Source organism: Globicephala melas, chromosome 9, assembly GCF_963455315.2.
Source record: "Globicephala melas chromosome 9, mGloMel1.2, whole genome shotgun sequence".
NCBI lineage: Eukaryota > Metazoa > Chordata > Mammalia > Artiodactyla > Delphinidae > Globicephala > Globicephala melas.
The window spans coordinates 99,287,928-99,306,880 of NC_083322.1; the positions used below are offsets into that span (position 1 = coordinate 99,287,928).

Below are 18,953 nucleotides of genomic sequence, written 5' to 3' on the forward strand. Positions count from 1 at the left end.
ATCTTCCCGGACCGGGGCACGAACCCGTGACCCCACAGGGAAGCCTGTGGGAAGGGAAGCCCTAGAGGTATAATTTTTAACTCTCTTTCAGAGAAGCACAGAGATCTTGCTTGTTAGTAAAATAAATGTAAAAAAAAAACATATACCCCATTTTCAATTAAAGATTATATTTTTCTACTTTAAGGAACAAAAGACTAGAACTCTGGGTAAAATATTACTTAACCTACTTGGAAGGTGTATTATTTAAACTTGGCGTTTTTTAAAAAAATCCTATATCTATACAAGGGTTTTTAAACTTTCTTACTTCAAGCAGAGATTCAGGAATCTAAATGGAGCATTAATTCAGCTTATCTCACATAACACTATCAATATTTCACTGATATTTTTAAATTGAGGGGCAATTTAAAATTTCTACTATGTATACTTACAATTTATAGTCGACATTATTTATGTCAAAACAAAATTTTAAAAACTTGACTTAGTGATGTGCATATAGATCTTTTCCACATTATGAAAAAATTCAAACATACGTAAAAGTTCAATTGTTCAGTGAATACCCATACTACTACACCTAAGAATCTTTCAATGACTGTATACTTGTACCTGTACACTTCACTCCTGTCAGTGGTTATATCATTTAACTAGAGCAAGAGTTCAGTGTTTGTGTATGGTGTTTTATTTTTTGAGGTAAACTTTACATGAAGTAGAATACAGACCTTATGAGTACCATTCGATGTCGTGTGAGAAATGCACACACCTGCTGCCATGACTGAATGTCTGTACGCCCCACATTCATTTGCTGAAGTGCTAATGTGATGGTGCTTGGAGGTGGGGACTTTGGGAAGTAATCAGGTGATGAGGGTGGAGCCCCCATGGTGGGATTAGCATCCATGTGCAGATGCCATGAAGACAGCCGTCTGTAAACTGGGACCACACTCTCTACTAAGAACCCAACCACGCTGGCACCCTGATCTGGAACTTCTATCTTCCAGAACTGTGAGAAATAATTGTTTACTGTTTTAGCCATCCAGTTGATGGTATTTTATTACAGCAGTCTGAACTAAGACTCCTGTGTAACCCTAATCCTTGTCAAGTTACATTATTTTCACGCCTGAGTTCTCTCGTCCTCCGTCTTAATCCCTATGCCCAAACACTGTTTTCAACATATATTAATTTTGCCTTGTCTGGAACTTCTTACAAATATTATTTACAGTATGCGGTCTTTTGCATAGACTTCTTTCACTCACCACAATGTTTCTGATATTAATCAATGGTGTTACATAAATATATATATTTTAGTATTTCATTGTGGAAATACATCTTTTTGTTCATCCATTCTTTGTTGATGGACCTGACTCACTTTTAGTTTTTTGTCTATATCTTTGTACAAGTCTTTTGGTGAATATATTTTCATATCACTTCAGTAAATACCTAAAATTGAAATTGAGGGATTATAGAGTGGTATACACCTAATTTTATAAAACTGCTGGGTACCATTTTACACTCCTGTTGACAATGATAACAGTTCTGACTGATCTAATATTTATACCCAGATTTGATGTTGTCAACCTTTTTAAGCATTCTCAGGGTGTGTAGTGATATATTGCAGTTTGATATACTATATTCTCATTATCATTCGGTTCAATTAATTTTCTAATTTCCCTCTTGATTTCTGCTTTAACCCTTTGAATTATTTATTTAGAAGCATGTTATTTAATTTCCAAATACCTGGAGATTTTTCTAAGTATCTGGTTGTTATAGATTTCTAATTTAATTCCACAATGGTCAGAAAAAAATGTATGATTTGAAACTTTTTTAATATAAGACTTGTTTTATGACCCAGTATATGTTCTATCTTGGTAAAGTTACCATGTGCACTTGAAGACGATGTGTATTTGCAGTTTTGGGGGGTAGTGCTCCACTTGTAGACTAATCAGGTCAGGGTAGTTGACAATGTTGTTCAGATCTTCTATTTCTTTGTTGATTTACTTTTTTGTCTAATGCTGTAAGTTGTGGAACAAAGACATAAAATCCCCTACTTGTTTGTACAGTGGTCTTTTTGTTAATTTTTGTTTCCTGTATTTTTAACCTCAGTTACTAGGTGCACACAAATTTGATTGATATACCTTCCTGATGAAGATATTATGATTGATATATCTTTTATCATTATGAAAATGCTTCCTTTTTATCTCCAGTAATTCCTATGTTAAAGTCTACACTATCTAATATTATCTGATATAAACAAACCCCAGTACCAAATTCTGACGTCTTCTTATTGTTTGCATTTCCATCTATTTACTTGCAACCTATACGTCTTTATACTTAAAGTGTACTTATATAATCAGCATATAGCTAAATCTTTGTTTTTTTTTCAATTACTTTGACATCTGCTTTTTAAGGGGAGTTTTTAAACATAAAAATTACATTTGGATGTAATGAAATTACAGATGTGGTTATATTTAGTTCTCCTGTTTTGTTTTTTGTTTTTTTTTTTCTCCCTTCCTCCTTTTGGGTTTTGGGTTAATTGCGTATTTCTCTGAATGCCATTTTAATACGTGATTGTTTTTTCAGCTATATAGCTTTGCAGTTTTTAATTTTTTTCTTTAGTGGTTGCATTCTTAACATAGTCTTAATACTACACCACTTCATGAAAAATATAAGAATGTTGCAATAGTATAGTTTCATGCACCCCTTCCATGGTAAAAGGCTGTACTCTGCTTGTATGACATTTGGCATTTCCATATCTATGTCCATAAGTTCAGAACTCAAGGAGAAACTCTATAATTACTCAAGTGTGGATATACAAATATAGTCTCACCTAAATATCAAGGACATAATGGTTCAATGTGGCGTCCACAGAGCTCAGCGGTCTGCTGTAATATATATATTGTCAGGGTGATGGGCATCACTTGTTTTCTAGGTAAGAACCTAGGTTTTCCGAATATGTGATGATATGATTATGGGGTTTTGTCCCATGTCAAGGCAAAATACTGGAGCCTGTTAACAGTTATTGCACAGAATATTTGACTACAGGATGTGTTGGGAATGAAGCAGAGTAAAAACTTTTCCAAAGCCCAGAGGTCTGTAAAACATACTTCTTCTCTCTGCCTAACAATGGAACATGACAAGGGTACCAGAGGAATAAATGTAACTCAGGAGCAGCTGATAGAGCTGAGTTCAGAGAAAGGTTAGAACCCTCAGTGCTGTGATCTTCAGTACCTAAACGCTCCTGCTAAGGTTAAAAAAAATGTAGGTTTCTAATCCCTAAATGACTAAATATTCTGATTCAGTGGGTTAGAGGTCAGGAATTTACGTTTTTAACAGTTTTCATACACTGTACTGCAGGTGGTCCATACGTATTGTAAAGTTCACATGGGTACTTGGCCTTAGTTTTAAGAATTTTAAAATTCTGGACAGATTGGGGTGTTTAACTAAGTCTTCACCCCTAGGCCTTTAGCTCAGGTGACGTGGCCTTAGAGTCCTACAGTGATCATCCAAAGGAATGCTGTCTTTATTCCACCGTCCTTTATTTTTTTCTCTCTTCACAACACACTTTTTATTTGCCATATAGTATTTTTACTAACGTATATTTTGCTTTCTTGTCTGTTCCCTTCCCTCCCCTGTGAATTCCCTTACTAGACCGTAATAAGAGAGCATGACATATCTGGCTCATTCATAGCACCTAGTAAAGCGTTATACACCTTAGGTGCTTGATAAATAATCGAGGACACACTGATTCATTCCAAAAACGTAACATCACAGCACCATTTAGCACCAAATGTCTGGGTTCATAATAGTCTCAGCAAAACCCATAGTCGGATAACACGTATACCCTGTACCATGTCCCCACGGCAAACCCAGACCATGGCCTCAATTCCTGGGGAATTCCAAAGATGGACACAGAGGAAGGCCAGGTTTTGCGGGTGGGAGACCGTTTCAAGGGAGGTCGGTCACAAAACACTATGTTGCTTACAAGGTTCATTGTTGACGACTACAATTAAATACGTACAAACGGACGGGCAGTCAAGAGGTCACCGCCCAAGACGAAGCCTATCAGAGCCTGTCGTCCGGACCGGTCCAGCAGAGTTGACCCAGCTAGGGAGCTCGGGTGAGTATCGCGGCGGCCCACGGAGCGCAGGGGCCCACGCCACTCCCCACGCTCTCCCCGGAACTACCCAAACCGCCGCCGACGCCATAGACTCGCACTCCGCGAACCCGTTCCGGAAGCGGGGCCGAGACGCACGTCGGACTGCGCCTGCGCGCCGACGTCTTCCCGAAGGACCAATGAACGGAGGGGTGGGCGGGCACTAGGCGGTTTCCGGTTCCGGTCGGTCTTTGTGTGTCGGCTGTTGTGCTACGTGTCTTGGACTTGGCCAGCGGACGGCGGGCAGGTGAGGCTGCGTCTGGCGGGGGCTCCGGGCTACCGTTTGGTCACTCGCGGAGGTGGCGGACGTGGGCGAGTCCGCCGGCCGCCCGCCGGCTGCCCGCACGGCGTCGGGGGAAGCAGACCCGGGGCCGCGGCCCGCGTACCCGATGGAGAACGGCTTCCAGGGCCTCTGTCCTTCGGTGCCGGCTTTGCGGCCGCGCGGGCTCGGCCACGTTGCTGGGAACACTTCCGCCGTCTCGGTGCTGTGGTCACGGAGGGTCTCTTCGGTGTTGGCTTTGGGGCCGTGTGTGTGGAGCGTGTCTCGGGGAGCTCCTCCCTGTGCTGTGAGGGTGAAAGGGTTGATCTAGAGTCTGGATCAGGAGTCCATAGTGGGTTATTGGATCCCCTCCCCTGACGTTCAGTGCAGTGTTTCGGGTGTTGCACGGGTTTTTTTGTGTATTTTTTTTTTTTTTTCTGAAAGGACCCTTCGCATTTATCACGACATCTGTAAAGTTTAGGCTTAGTGGATTTGCAGAACAGAGTTAAGTGCAAGACTAAGGAAACAGGCGTTACTACCTGTGTGTTGCAGGGGCCCAGCACACCCGGCCCGGGACGTTTATAGAATTCCGGACGTCCTTTCAGTGTTCCTGGGTGAGGAACCCGGGGCTTAGAGAGGCTGCATTTCATAGAAAGGGATTTGAACCACCACCTCTTGCGAGTGGCATTAGCTCAACAAAAGCTTATCGAGTATCTGGGTGCCTGGCCACGGTTGTAAGCACCTGAAATACAGTAAAGTCCAAGTAGCGAATCGGCTTCATTGGCTGTTGTACCAGTGACTGTCAGAGCCAAGGTTGGATGACATTTCTACTGTATGACGGGTTCCACAAGAGAGCCCATCGGTAACATACATATAGCCCTTTTCCTTAAAAGGTGTGTCCAGACCTAAAGGTTCAGACTTCAGCGGATAGCTTCTGAGAGTCTGGGTCTTGGTTTAGCCAGTTTTTGTGGTTTTGAAAATTGTACAGATGATCTGCCCCATGCAGAGAAACTCTTTTCTTCAAATGTTGTGTGGCCATGGTTTGGAACAGTCAGATGGAAGTCCACATTTACCTCTACTCTAGGCCCTTGAAGCATCACAGCATTCACTGCACGGGACACTGAGGTCTGGGGAGTTTAAAATAAAATATAGCAAATATTTGTTGGGTCCCAACCCTGTTGATTCCTCAGCAGGAGCAGTGGGAGGACTGCAGGGTGGGTGAGGAGCGGATCTGTTGTCAAGTGCTTATTAGACTTTTCGTAGTGAGAGCCCTTTTATATTAAGAGCTTGCGTCCTTTGTCAGTGATAAGAACACGGGAAAACCTGCGGTTTTCTTATTGCCTTTGTTTTGATGATTGGCTGGAGATTGCAAAAAGTAATGTCAATTTACTCTTGGAGTCTGGTTTTTTTTTTTTTGTTTTTTTTTTTTGTGTGTGAGATGATATCGACCCACCCATATCAGGCTGGTCTCATTCACATTTTGATATAACTTAACAAGTCCTTGCTCTATAATAAATAACATCAGTGAGTATCTTTTTTGTTTTTTAAATAGGCATCATGGATCAGGTAATGCAGTTCGTTGAGCCAAGTCGGCAGTTTGTGAAGGACTCAATTCGGCTGGTTAAAAGATGCACCAAACCGGATAGAAAAGGTAATAAATAGCTTTGGAATGAGAGAAAAAAATTAAATCTTTGCATTCTCTAAGCCCTTTATTTGATTAATGTCTTCCTGTTTAATAATTGTTGCAATTCTTTCATCAACATTTTTATTGATTTATTTTGCTTTATTGCTTTTTAACATTGTTATTTTTTCTAAATTTTGTATACTTTTTACACACCTCATAAATTTTTCTCTTATGTGTATTTTCACATCGTATAAGGTTATTTGTTACAGCCTTATTTTCCATGTTGCTTTTGCCTTAGTCGTATTTAATGACTTGAGAGTTTTTAATATCTTTTACATTTCTACTCTGGAAAATCTTTTGGAGCTCTTCCTGCGGTGCCACTCCCTCCCCAAGCCTCCCCCAAGCAAAAAAGGCCTTAACGTGAAATCAACAGCATAGTTGATGCCAACCTAGGAAGTTTAACTTCTTATTTATCACAATTCATGTGTTAAAAGGTGTACCACAATTTGTCTGCTTCTATTCATTTATTGACTGCTGCCTGAGTTAGGAGGTGGGAATATAATAGAGACTATAATATGATGCATTATAATACATATATAGCATAATATATAAAAATATACAATAGGGAGCAGTCCTTGCTTTTATGGACCTTAGATTCTTTGAGAGAAGATAGTCATAAATAATGACAATTACAATTTTTAATTACTGCTATGGTAAGTATTATGGAAGGTAAATAGAGGAATATTTGATAGCATGTAATAGGAGGACTGACCAAGTCAGGAGGTCAGGGAGAGCTTCCCTGAGGAAATAACATTAACTGGAAATATTACCAGGGTCTGGGACCTTTACATAAAATTGTGCTCAACCCAGTTCGGTTTTTCAAGCCTTATTTTTGGCTTCATTATAATATCAAAGACAGTTGACCTATTATTTATAAAAAGTTATGTTCTGTGCTTTTATAATTAATACTTTTAGCAATGTTACAAAGTTTTTAAGACAGATACTGTGTATTCTGTCCATGTTTCATTTCTTTTTGGTATTCTGGTCATTTGCTAGGAAGATAAATATGTCACTGTTGGTTGATGGAATCACTAGCCTGAACATGCAGTTTATTTTTATATATCATTAAATATCAATAAAATATGAAAGTTAAAAAAATCTGTCAAATACCTTATTTACTATTAATACTGTCATGTTTTATGTAAAATTATGTACTTATTATCAGGAGAAATGTACGTCAGTAAGTTTATGTCAGTGCTAATTTTTTCCCCCTATACTTGCAGTGACAATGCAAAAAATAATGTAAATTTTGTGTTTTTAAATCCAGAGTTCCAGAAGATTGCCATGGCAACTGCAATAGGATTTGCTATAATGGGATTCATTGGCTTTTTTGTGAAATTGATCCATATTCCTATTAATAACATCATTGTGTAAGTAAACTTTATGAAATAGACAATATCTAGGATAGAATGAAAATGCAAACCATTTGAGTTAACAGCCTGCTATTTCATTAATACACAGATATGTTTCTTGACTTTTTAATGTTGGTACAGTCTACTGCTGTTTACTGAGTACCAGATAATTCAAAGTGACTTTAAATCTTATATAATTTTTATAGCTACTCTGTGAGATAGGCACTAATTTTTTAATAAGTAAAATTTTAAAGGATCAAGGAAGTGAGTTAAAGGCACTCAGTATGAGACAAAACAAGTATTCAGTGACAGGACCAATATTCAAATCCAGGTCCTCTTTCTGCAATATATTAACTTGTCCACAAGAATTTTAAGGTGAAGAGAAAATGCTCCCCATCTGAAAATCACTACAGCGATAGAGTTCAAACTCTGGACCAGGTTGCTTAGGTTTAGATTCTCTTTCTTGTTACTTAATAGTTGTCATGACCTTGGACAGCTTGCTTAGCTCCTCTGTGCCCAGTTTATTCAATAAGGATAATAGTTCTTAACTAGGGCTATGGAAAGATTAATGACTTAGGTCATGTAAAACCCTAAAAAATAATTTGGGTAAAAACCTAAATGGAAGTTGTGGTTATTGTAATGAGCCATTGATACTAATATACTTTTAGGTATATATAGGAGAAAAGACAGAGGAACACTGGGATTACTTTATTCTATTCTAAATGCTTTTGCTTTTTAGATTCATTACAAGATTCATTACAAGTTGTTGGGAACACCTTATGGCAGTGTGCAATTAGAGCAGTCAGTTTTAGGCCATTTTTTTTGGTGTAAAGAGTTAGTATGAGTTGCAGTACTTATTTGCTCTGTGGTTTTGTATTCACCTAATCTCTGAGCCTTACCTGCCAGTGAGATAATCATGAGAGAAGCCTTTTAGACTTATTTTATGGGGTGGGGATGCTTTGTAAACTATAAGTCTCTTTAAGTACTAGATATTTTATTACGGATGCTGGTGGAAGTTGTCTTTTAAATGACGAGACTGGATGAGTATTGTCAGGTGGCTTTCTTAAGTAGGTTTTCATAGCTATTATGCAGACATGCCACAAAGGGGTATTTTAGGATCACAGAAAGTTAGACCTGGAAAGGACCAAGTCTCTCAAACCTCCTCCATCAGTTCAGAAATCTCTATTATATTCCTAGTGAGGAATGCCATTTCTGGAATAGTGGAATCACGGAGCGAATCCTGACGTAGAATTAGGAAACCTGAGCTCAGTGTCTCTGGGCTACAGCCCCTACCTAGTCAGTAAACAGAGGAGGTAGGGTGGAGTCTGTGACATAAGCTCAGTGCTTCTGCTCTCCTGCTCCCCAGTCCATTGTCAGACAGGTATAACTGACAGTTATTTCTTTAAATTGTTATGAAGTTTAATTAATTGGTAAGGTAATATTAATACGTAACTGTATATATATATATATATATATATATATTCTGTAGTTTGTGCGTGTGTATACACTACAGAACTTAGTCCAGTGTATTGTACACTTTGAAAACACTTGAGTACGTGTTGAATTAAGTGAACAACGGCAGGTTCTTAACCTTTTTCTAAGGATCATGATGGTAATAATAATTGCTAACATTTATTGAGCACTTGCTGTGTGCCGAGGACACACAGCTTAATGTGAGCTGACTCTTAACCCTCATGACAGTTGTGTGAGGTAGCAGTATTATTATTTCCATTTTATAGATGAAGAAACTGAGGCGTGGAGAGTAAGGAAGTACGTCGCATGCCTATAAGTGGTAAAGCAGCATGTGAAACCCAGGCTTGGGAGCCTGTGTTCTTAACCATTGTATGGGCCATCTCTCATTCCGGCTCAGTTTCAGACCACTACTCATCCTGAGTCAGGCGCCTCACTTCAGGCTCCAGTTTGCATTTCGTTAAGCCCTCTTAAAATCCAGTGTTTAGAATCCAGTGCTTACTGTGGATGTTTTCTTGCTAAAGGCTAAAATCTTCAGTTTCTCACAGATAACGGCTACAATAAACTTCCTTTATCCTGGGTTTACATAGTTGGTGTGGTTTGTTTTTAGCCTAAGAATGGAACATTACCCCTTGTTAAATTCCTTTTTGCTAGATTCCGTTATGGAAGACTTTTGCATTTTTAATCTGTTCATCATTGTTATTTATCCTAGTTTTGTGTTCAAACATCTTTTATTTCATGATCTGAGTTGTGACCTAAAGTACCTTTTAGGACAGTGCTCTCTTAGCACACCCTTTCGGGATTGAGATTCATTAGTCCAGTTGTTCCCAACAGGTCTTTGAAACAAGTGTTAAAGATTTGTTTTCTCCCTTCCCACTAGCTGTCTATTTTAGGGAGATCAGCTTGGTGCTTTGTGACCACCTGGGTGGGTGGGATAGGGAGGGTGGGAGGGAGGGAGATGCAAGAGGGAGGGGATATGGGAACATATGTATATGTATAACTGATTCACTTCGTTATAAAGCGGAAACTAACACACCTTGTAAAAGTGTTAAAAAATAAAAAGATGTCTAACAATAAAGATGTTAAAAAAAAAAAAGGCAAGGGAGTTAACAAACGTTCAGTAATAATTTGAATTGTTGAGAAAAAAGGATCCATTTATTCACCGGCCAAGGCTATTTCTGTTAGGTTGATTCCGTCCAGTAAAATGTAAATATTATTTGTCACTGGATAATTAATCAGCATGTGGTATTAGTGTGCTTAGATCCAAGGATTAATTATCATTATTTAGTATAAAAAAATCCATTGAATGAAGTTGTCTTTTACATGGAAAATGCACGTTATCAGTGGTCTTTTGCCTTGGTCTCACTAGACTATACAGGTGCTATGCTGTGTGTGTTTCCTGACTGAGATGAATTTTAATTTTTGCCAGAATGAAGGGCACAGGGAAACTTACAGATAGCAAGTCAGAGAAGAAAAACAATATGTCCTTACTTTTATGCTTGCTCTTTGCTTTTTTTTTCCTCTTAGAAACCTTGGCTTGCATTCAAACTCTGACCAACTAGTAAAAAAAAGAAAATTAAAAAAAAATTTGCTTTCTCTTAATTCTTATTTCTGCAGCAGGCACAATATATCTTTTGCCAACCTTGCTAGTCAGAGATTGTTGAACTATGACCTTTTGGAAGCTAGTTGCTTAGAAAACTTTTCTTCTAGTAACACAATTGTTTTCAGTGTTTAAAGAGTTAAAAAAAATATATCTCTAGATAGTTTTTACATTAAAATGAAGGCCAAATAAAACATTTTGTGAGAAAAGCTATCAGAAAACTTTAAGATTCTTCATGATACGCCATGACAGCTGTAAAACTAAAAGAAATCTTTTTTTCCTACTTGAAAGAGCATAAATCACTGTTTAAATCATTTTGAGGCGGTAGCAAGTGAAGTATAAACACAAGCTTCTCTTTCACTAGGCTGAATTATCACATGTTTTTCCTTATGATGAAATTTTTTCTTCTATACAATTACAGCAGTCAAAATTAATATCCACAGGGTTATAATTTAAAGGAGTTTTATAGTTGTGGGTATTTTAGTTGCTGCAATACAGTTTAATGATATAAGCACTTAAAGCACTTCACGTTAAAGTATAGATGCAGGAGTGTTTCTTTTAGGAGTATAACTTTCATCTAGTATTGGAATTATTCTCTTTCTTTAACATCACAGTTTTAAAATGTATATCTCAGTATACAGTTTTAATGTTTATGCTTTTGAAACTTGGAAGGTCTTCTGTAGAAAAGGTGATTTTTATGTTCATTATTAATCCAGGTTTTTGAGTGATTATGGGAAGATATAGGGGTTGAGAACCAGCATACTACTCTGCACTCTTGATTTTCAAATTGCTGATTGTACATCAAATTGAAAAAGTTCTCAACTAACCGCCCTGTTATGTAATTCATATTTTTTGTCTTGTTGAGAAAGATGTTATGCTAGACTGTTAAGCATGTTTTCCAAATGAGGATTCTGAGGTTTAACAGATTAAGCCTGTTCCAGCAGCCACGTCCTCTGTAAGGACCTTTTCAGTTCCAAGATTTTAAAGTTCAGTTTCTTCCCTTTTGTGCTATTTTGGAGTAACGTAGGCGTGGTTCTCAAATAACTGGTTTTGCTTCCGTAAAATTACAGCATATTGCATTTCAAATTTTTCTTCTTATTAAAATCTTATGTACACTCAAAATTGACCATCTTTTTTTCTTTTACAGTGGTGGCTGAATACCTTTTTAGAAAAGTGTTTTTCATCTTGGGGATTGGTGAACAAGTGAGGATTTGAGACGCTCATGGACTAAAAATTTGCCTATATGTTTTGTGTTTTTCTTTCATTTTTTTTCTTCCAAGATGTTTTCTATTTGTAAATTAAAATAATTTCAAAATAGACAAATTTCTCTTTTTTCCATCACAGATATTTGTCAAATTTTAGTGGTAAAAAATAATGGGTTCTTTTCCCTTCTTCCCTTCTTTCCTTCCTTCAATCCTTTATATTTTGGTTTACAGGAGAAATTAAAGGGCACAGTGGAATATTGCACTTTCTGAGTACTCCTCTATCAGATCAGTGTTTTGCCATCATGGAGGAAGAAACAGCAAGTAAAGGATGGTAGAGATAGTGAGAGAGAGCTTGAAGTTGGGGTAGGAGTTTTGTCCCTAAACACTGAAGGTGTAAGTAGGTAGTCAGACCTATGTACAAGTTTATGTGCTACTTGAAATAGCTTCCTGAAAATCATGGTTAAAAACTTTAAAGTGAGAGCTCCTCTTCAGGTAAACTATAATTTGTTATACTGTCATAAACATTGGAGTTCTAAATATTTTAAAGAATTTTTTTGATAATTAAATGTGAGATGAAAAGGTGCCTTGTCTTCTTTCCCTTTTAAAAAAAATACTGGTATAAAATTGAGACAGTCTATTCTCAGTTTTATTTATAAAACTATTAATCTGTTCATTGAGTGTTTAGTTATTGAACTTTATTTCTCAAGTTCTAATATTTAAAAAAAAAAATTGTGTAGCAGCACACATTTGGTAGGTGTCCTCTGATTCTTAGCAAGTAAGGTAGACAGGTGTCTAACTGGTATTGTTTGGCAGTATTCCTCAGTTTTGGGATCCATGGTTCAGAGAGCAAAGTCTGTTTTCATAGTGATGATAACAGATTTTCTGCCTATTTTTGAAATACTGATAACTGTTTTCAGTCTTGAATGAATTGATGTCTTCAAGGAAATAAAGCCTTGGCCATCTCTGCTCTTAAGAAGACCATATAGCTACGTTTGATAGTTATGTAGCTCCTTAAAGGCCAGAAGTGTGTGTGTTTACGTGCATGTGTGCATATGTATGTTTGTCTCTATGTTTACACAAGCACTCATATAGTGTGCCTATACACATATATATACACGTTTACATATATACACATATGTATTGAGTACTTATGGTAGAAATCTAAAATGTAAACTTGCTAAAATGTCAGACTTGCTTCTGGCAAATGTGTGTATTTTCTTGTAGGATAAAATCTGTACATAAATATTGACTTGATGTAAGATAATTATGAATCTCTATAGCCTACATTTGTGCAGCTCATTTTTTATTTTTCTGACTTACTGGTTCCTGACACACGGGTAGGTAAGGCATGACATAAATATTTTGTATTTATAAATGTGAAGTGAGGGCTGACCAAGGATTGTGGTGATAAAACAGAATAACCTTCACACTCAACAATTGAATTCTTAAATAGGAAAGAAAAATACCTAGATTTTTCTTACTAACCATACCCCTAGTATATCTAAGATATGCTAGTGTGTTTGTTTTGTAAAACAATACTTCTTAAACTTCAGCAAGTTTAAGAATCACCTGAGGGAGTTTCTTCCCAGCCTGAAGAATGTTGAGTGAGCAGGTCTGGGTGGGCCTGAGAGTCTGCATTTCTGTCTCCCTGCTGATGCTTCTGGTACACAGAACACACTTTCAGTGGCAAGGTTTTAAAGTTCTTGATAATTTTCTGGTGTCTTAATACCTGCAGCAAAACATACTAATGCCCTTGTGGCAGTTCTGGCATTTCCATGAACCCCTACACCTTACAACCAAGTGCTTGGCCACCTAGACTAAAACCTGCTGTTAACAACAGAAAGACAGTCGAAGAGGGAGGCAGTTAATGGTCCAGACAGGATGGCAGAGTCTTGATAGGAAAGGGTAGGAAGTAAAGCCCTGTTTCTATTTCAGTGTCTTTGTTACTGCTGGAAAGCAGTGCTTTGCTCCAGACTCTGTCCCTCTTGGGGCATCTGTCTCCCATTTATCTGCCTGGAAGGAAGGGTACTTAGTTTCACCTGAGTACGGGAGGCACCATGGTGCTTCATGTTTAAAGGGTGCACCTCACATTGGAAAGCTCCTGCTTAACAGGAGCTGCGATCTACTGCAAGTTACGCATGTCATGGTGTACTCTAGAAGTCTTGTGGCAGATTTTCTAGATTCTGTGGATGCAGTTTTGTAAGGCTTATTCTACCTGTAGCATCTCTCACTCCCTAACCACTATTATAGTAATGTATATGCCTATCTCATGATCTTGAGGTCCTAATAGAGCTTGCTATTTTTTTTTTTTTTTTTTTCGGTACGCGGGCCTCTCACTGTTGTGGCCTCTCCCGTTGCGGAGCACAGGCTCCGGACGCGCAGGCTCAGCGACCATGGCTCACGGGCCCAGCTGCTCCGCGGCATGTGGGATCTTCCCAGAAACGGGTCACGAACCCGTGTCCCCTGCATTGGCAGGCGGACTCTCAACCACTGCGCCACCAGGGAAGCCCAGGTATGCCTTCTTAAGAAGCGAGAAGAACGTGTGTAACCTCCCAAGTGTGGCTGTATAAAGAGGATGCGGAAAGTCCTATTGGTAGTTTATTCTAACCACTTCCCTAATCAGCCTGGGGTAGAAAGAATTACATCCACTGTAGGCAATAGAAAACGCATGATTAGTCATTTTAGGAAGCTGCAAAATAGTCACCTCAAGACATCTAAAAATTGTGCACGACTCACTACCTGTTTAGTCTCTGTGAAGAAATTAGAGGCGATTTCTCAGGTGTCCCTTAGTGTTGCATTTCTGTGATCTGGCGTATTCAGAGGAGACTCTAGGTTATCTGAAAGTGTCCCCACCCCACCAAAGCTGGCCTTCAGTTCAGGGGCACTCCCTGGATCTGTAATGCTTTTCTTTTAACACCAAGTATGTGTCATTTTTCCACCCCAGTTCTCCAGTTTTCCGACCAACTGAGTGTCCAGCAGTTGAACTCAATCCTGTCTCGAGTAGCCTCAGATCCCACCTGGTAAAGGCCTCAGTCCCATGTGACTGCCCCACTTCAGACGCCAACTGCAAGTGGGGTCCCCAGACGACCCCTACTTATGACAGTTGGCTACAAATCGGGGGTTTCTGCAACTGTCCTCAGGTTCAATAACTCACTAGAATGAATTACAACCCAGGTCAGTCATCTACTTAACGATTACAGTTATATATGTGTGTGTGTCTATATATATATATACACACATAAATAATATGTGTGTATTTATATGCTATATGTTTAAAGAAATACGTGTTGACTATTTTCAATATTTATTACATATTGGTCTTTCCCCATTCCATTGTTGTTCAGTAATAACATGTTTCATTTAAAAGATTTTACAGATAACCTTAAAAGCACATAAAGTTAGAAGGAAAAATGGTAGAGGTTGAAAAGCACAGGAGATCCTCAAGTCCTTCTCCTTTTATAGAAGTGGACACTCCCCTACTCCTGGCCCTTAGAATTCTACTCTGAGCAAGAGTCCTGCCTTATTCAATTTTCTATTTACTTGCTTTACTTGGACTCATTGATTCATATTTTTCAATGGTTTATGATTCATTATTGTCTTTAAATTTGCCATTATTAAAAATTGTACTAAAAGCAAAAGTAATAAATCCTGAAAACTCATCTCTTGCTAAATATTTCTTTTTTGGCCTTCTGCACGTATTACCTTTACCTGACCTGGATTGTCCTGATTAGTTTCAGCACAGTTAGGGTACCTAGGAGGCTTGGGTTCTTTCTCTCATCTATATTTTATCTGTCGATATTATAGGTCTTAATGTTGAGGTGACCTGAACTAGATTAAGCCTTTGTTGGAACCAGCAGTCGCAAAACTACGCTTGTAAGCTAGGCCATTATCTGAATGCTCTGTAACTAGACAAGATGTTTAGAAAAAGAAGTCAGTAAGGAGCATTGTTTAGGGTCAATAAAAAAAACACACACAGGAGTCCATGAACACACACGAGAAAGGAAAGGGTTAGGTAACAGTACTTATCCTTTCACTGTGCATTCTTATATTTTCTATTAAATGTATTCCGTTTCATTTTTTAAAAAACAAAGGCTTGCACTCTATGAGGTGGAAGTGCACAGGGTTACTGCTTTCTGCCTCTAGAGGGCTGAGGGGTTAGATGATGAACTTACTGACAGCCAGCTGGATGGACCTAACGCCAGGGAGACTGTGACTGCTGAAGGCTTCGTGTGCCCTTAGGGCCTGTGCAACATCGGGCCTGGGGGGAGGGTCTTTGCAAACCACTGAGGTTGAATTCCTGACCACCTGTAGGATGGGATCTTGGAACAGGTTAACTTTTATTAGAGGAGAAAATGTGAATTTCTTGCATCCTAGTCTATGGTGTAAAATTCATACCTGGGTATTCTGTAGCTTAAACCTTTGCAACTCTCACACGTACATTTTATCAAACTAATAAGAAGCAAGACTTTCAAGTGTTACAGAGGCTTATAAATAACATCGACCTTTTCTGTTCCTTCAGCTTGGCAGTCCCACTCTCTAGAAGCATCCTCTTTTATTTTAGCTGTTTCTTCTGATGATCTCAAAATCATAGAAATTATTTCTAGATTCATCTATGTAGATATACTCTTGATATTCTGTTATGATAGGTGATACTTTAGCTCACATACCTGCCACTTGTTCTTTTCCATCTTCCTAACATAGCTAAACCACTATTTTTAATTGCTCTGACTACCTTTGTATCTTTAAATAATATATTCACACCTCTATTTCTTATTCTAACAAGTGTGGAAGGTATCTTTTCAACTCCCCGCTGTGAGGATGAGGAGTTTGTGGACTTGCTTTTCTCTTCAGTTGGCCCCTCTCCATCACCTCTCATCTCTTGTCATCTCAGCTTTTAATTTTACATTTTCAGACTTGATGCTGTGTCCTTTTTATACAGGTAGATTCTAAAAGTTAAAAATTAATAGCTGGGGTTTACATTACTATAACAAGTAAATATTGCTAATTTTCTGGCCAAGTGTTATACCACGATTACATTCCTTTTTTGACCAGTTGTATGTATTTTGTGTGTTGATGTTTTTATTTCTGTTTTCCTTAACATGGCCTGCCTTGTCACCATCTCTCAAGGAATATCGAATGTATGGCATTTTCCCTTTTCTGCATCCCTCCCACCTCCCTCTAAAGCCTGTCCTCCCATTCCAATTCAGACTGATCATTTTCTTGTCCTGATGTACAGCTGTCACCCTGGGATCTTTCTTCTCTTGATTCTCTTCCACTTTCTTGCTTTGTTCTCTTATTTTACTGTAGTATATCACCAAATAACCTCCTAAGTAAAATGTATGAGGTTAAAATATCTTTAGTCTTATATCGTATTTGATTGATAGTTTAACTGCATATAAAAAACTAGGTTCTAAATAACTTAAATATTTTTCCCTCAGAACTTTGAAGATATTGATAATTGCCTCTGATAATGTACTGCTTTTGATATATTTTCAGTGTGATTCTCATTTTTTGTTGGTTACTTTTGTTATTATAGTTGTAATTATTACTATTATTGTTGATATTATGAAAGCTTTTAGGGGCTTTCCTTTACCTTGATAAATTTCACAAAGAATTGCCTAGGTGTGATTTATCTCTTGTGCTGGGCACTTACTAGACCTTTTAAATCTGAAGACCTGTGTCTTTCAGTTCTAGGAAATTATTTCTGAAAATGTTCTTTCCTCTGTTTTCCCTGTTTTCTTTCTTTTTCTTTTCCAGAACTCTAGTTAGTCAAATTCCTTGTCCTGGAGTTCTATTTCCTGGGAGAGTTTAATCTTCCAAATTTAAATTTTTAAATTTCAGCAATGATTTAGCATTTTTTAAGCTTTCTTTTTTGTTTTGATTTTTTAATAGCATCATCTTATTGTTCCATGGATGCGATAACATCTCAAGTCTTTTTGAGAAGAGAATTGTTTTCTGTTTCTCATTTTAAGAACGTTTGTTTTCCCATTCTTTGCGTTATCTTTCCTGCTGGGTCATTTTTTTTTTTTTTAGCTCATATTTAAGGATAGGGCATAAAAATATCATTGAGAGTTCTTTGGGCCAATCATTTACCTGTTTGCTCTAAGATTCATCCTAGTGGCTGACTCTGCAAACTAGATTTCCAGACTGTCTTAGTGACTGGTTTCAGCCATAGAGAGGCACTGGCTGGAGGAGGGAAGAACCTAGACTGTTTCGTCTTTTCTCTTTCAGCTCCAGGTAAAGTTTGCCACAGTGCTGCATTTCCCTTCTGGTTTAGGCTCCTGGACATTGCTCCGACTGGTGGCCTTGGCACCAAGCCTCAGGGAACACCCCTTCTCCCATTATTCCTTCAGACCTACACATGGTAGTGGCTTCCTTTTACTAATTTGGGTGTTTTCTCACCATTCCCGCTTTCCTTTTTAACTTTACAACTTTGAAACTAGCTCCTTGTATTAAATTTTCTGTCTGTGCTACATGGAGTATCTTTTCTTGACTGGATTCTTACTGACAAATCTTTGGAGCTTATAGACCAACAAAATTTACCTATGGTGGCCGTTATGTTTGGAGACTCCTGATCACCAGGATGGGAAGTATTCTTCTGGGACCAATCCATCTTTGGAATAAAGTTATTTTATTATTATTTTGTCTGGGGAAAAACACTTGTCTGCAATTTTTCCTGCCTATAGTGAGAAAGGGGAACAGGACTCTTTATTTTCAGCATCATTCTTCAATCCAGGGTGCATATTAAATTTGTTTTCCTCATATATTATCCAGTATTTCTTTGCATTTATAGCGTGAGGTGTCTGCATTAGGTCAGTCCATCTTGTTGCTGGGACTAGCTAGAATTTCATTTTAGAAAGACCATAGTAGGAGTAGTGCAGAGGATATACTGATTGGGGTAATAACAGTGAGTAAAACTGAAAGCAGAAGGTAGTTTGCAGTCTAAGGTTCTAAGAGGTGATGAGATTATCCTGAGTGAAGAGCACTAGTCAGAAGGAAAGGAGAGGATAGGAAATGGGTTACAGGAAGATTGAGGAGGTTAGAGTTGGAAGGCACTAGAGTGTAAAGGGAGGCAACTTCAGTACTTGCCAGTTGTGTCATCTTGGATAAATCATATTGTCTCTGTGTGCCTGATGCCCTCATCTTCAAAACCGGGTGCTTGTGAAGGTTGCATGTAAAGTGCTTGGAAGTGTTCCCAGCACAGTAATAACGAACATTATGAGAAAGGGGATATCAGAA

General features: G+C 38.2%; 1 protein-coding gene and 1 long non-coding RNA gene across 4 annotated transcripts in view; one reads left to right on the forward strand and one right to left on the reverse strand.

Moving 5' to 3' along the window:
* The window catches only part of LOC115860979 (uncharacterized), a 138,643-nt gene extending 134,425 nt beyond the window's left edge, over positions 1–4,218 (reverse strand). For all 3 annotated transcript variants that reach the window (XR_009565178.2, XR_004042634.3, XR_009565177.2), the window contains exon 1: positions 4,010–4,218. This is a non-coding gene — a long non-coding RNA (uncharacterized lncRNA). The remainder of the gene's footprint in view (positions 1–4,009) is intronic.
* Positions 4,219–4,300: 82 nt separating this feature from the next.
* On the forward strand, positions 4,301–12,296 carry SEC61G (SEC61 translocon subunit gamma). The gene is made up of 4 exons (XM_030871309.2): positions 4,301–4,391; positions 5,956–6,054; positions 7,355–7,457; positions 11,657–12,296. The coding sequence occupies exons 2-4, from the start codon at positions 5,961–5,963 to the stop codon at positions 11,664–11,666; spliced, it is 207 nt and encodes a 68-aa protein (XP_030727169.1). The 5' UTR covers positions 4,301–4,391; positions 5,956–5,960; the 3' UTR covers positions 11,667–12,296.
* Positions 12,297–18,953: the final 6,657 nt, after the last annotated feature.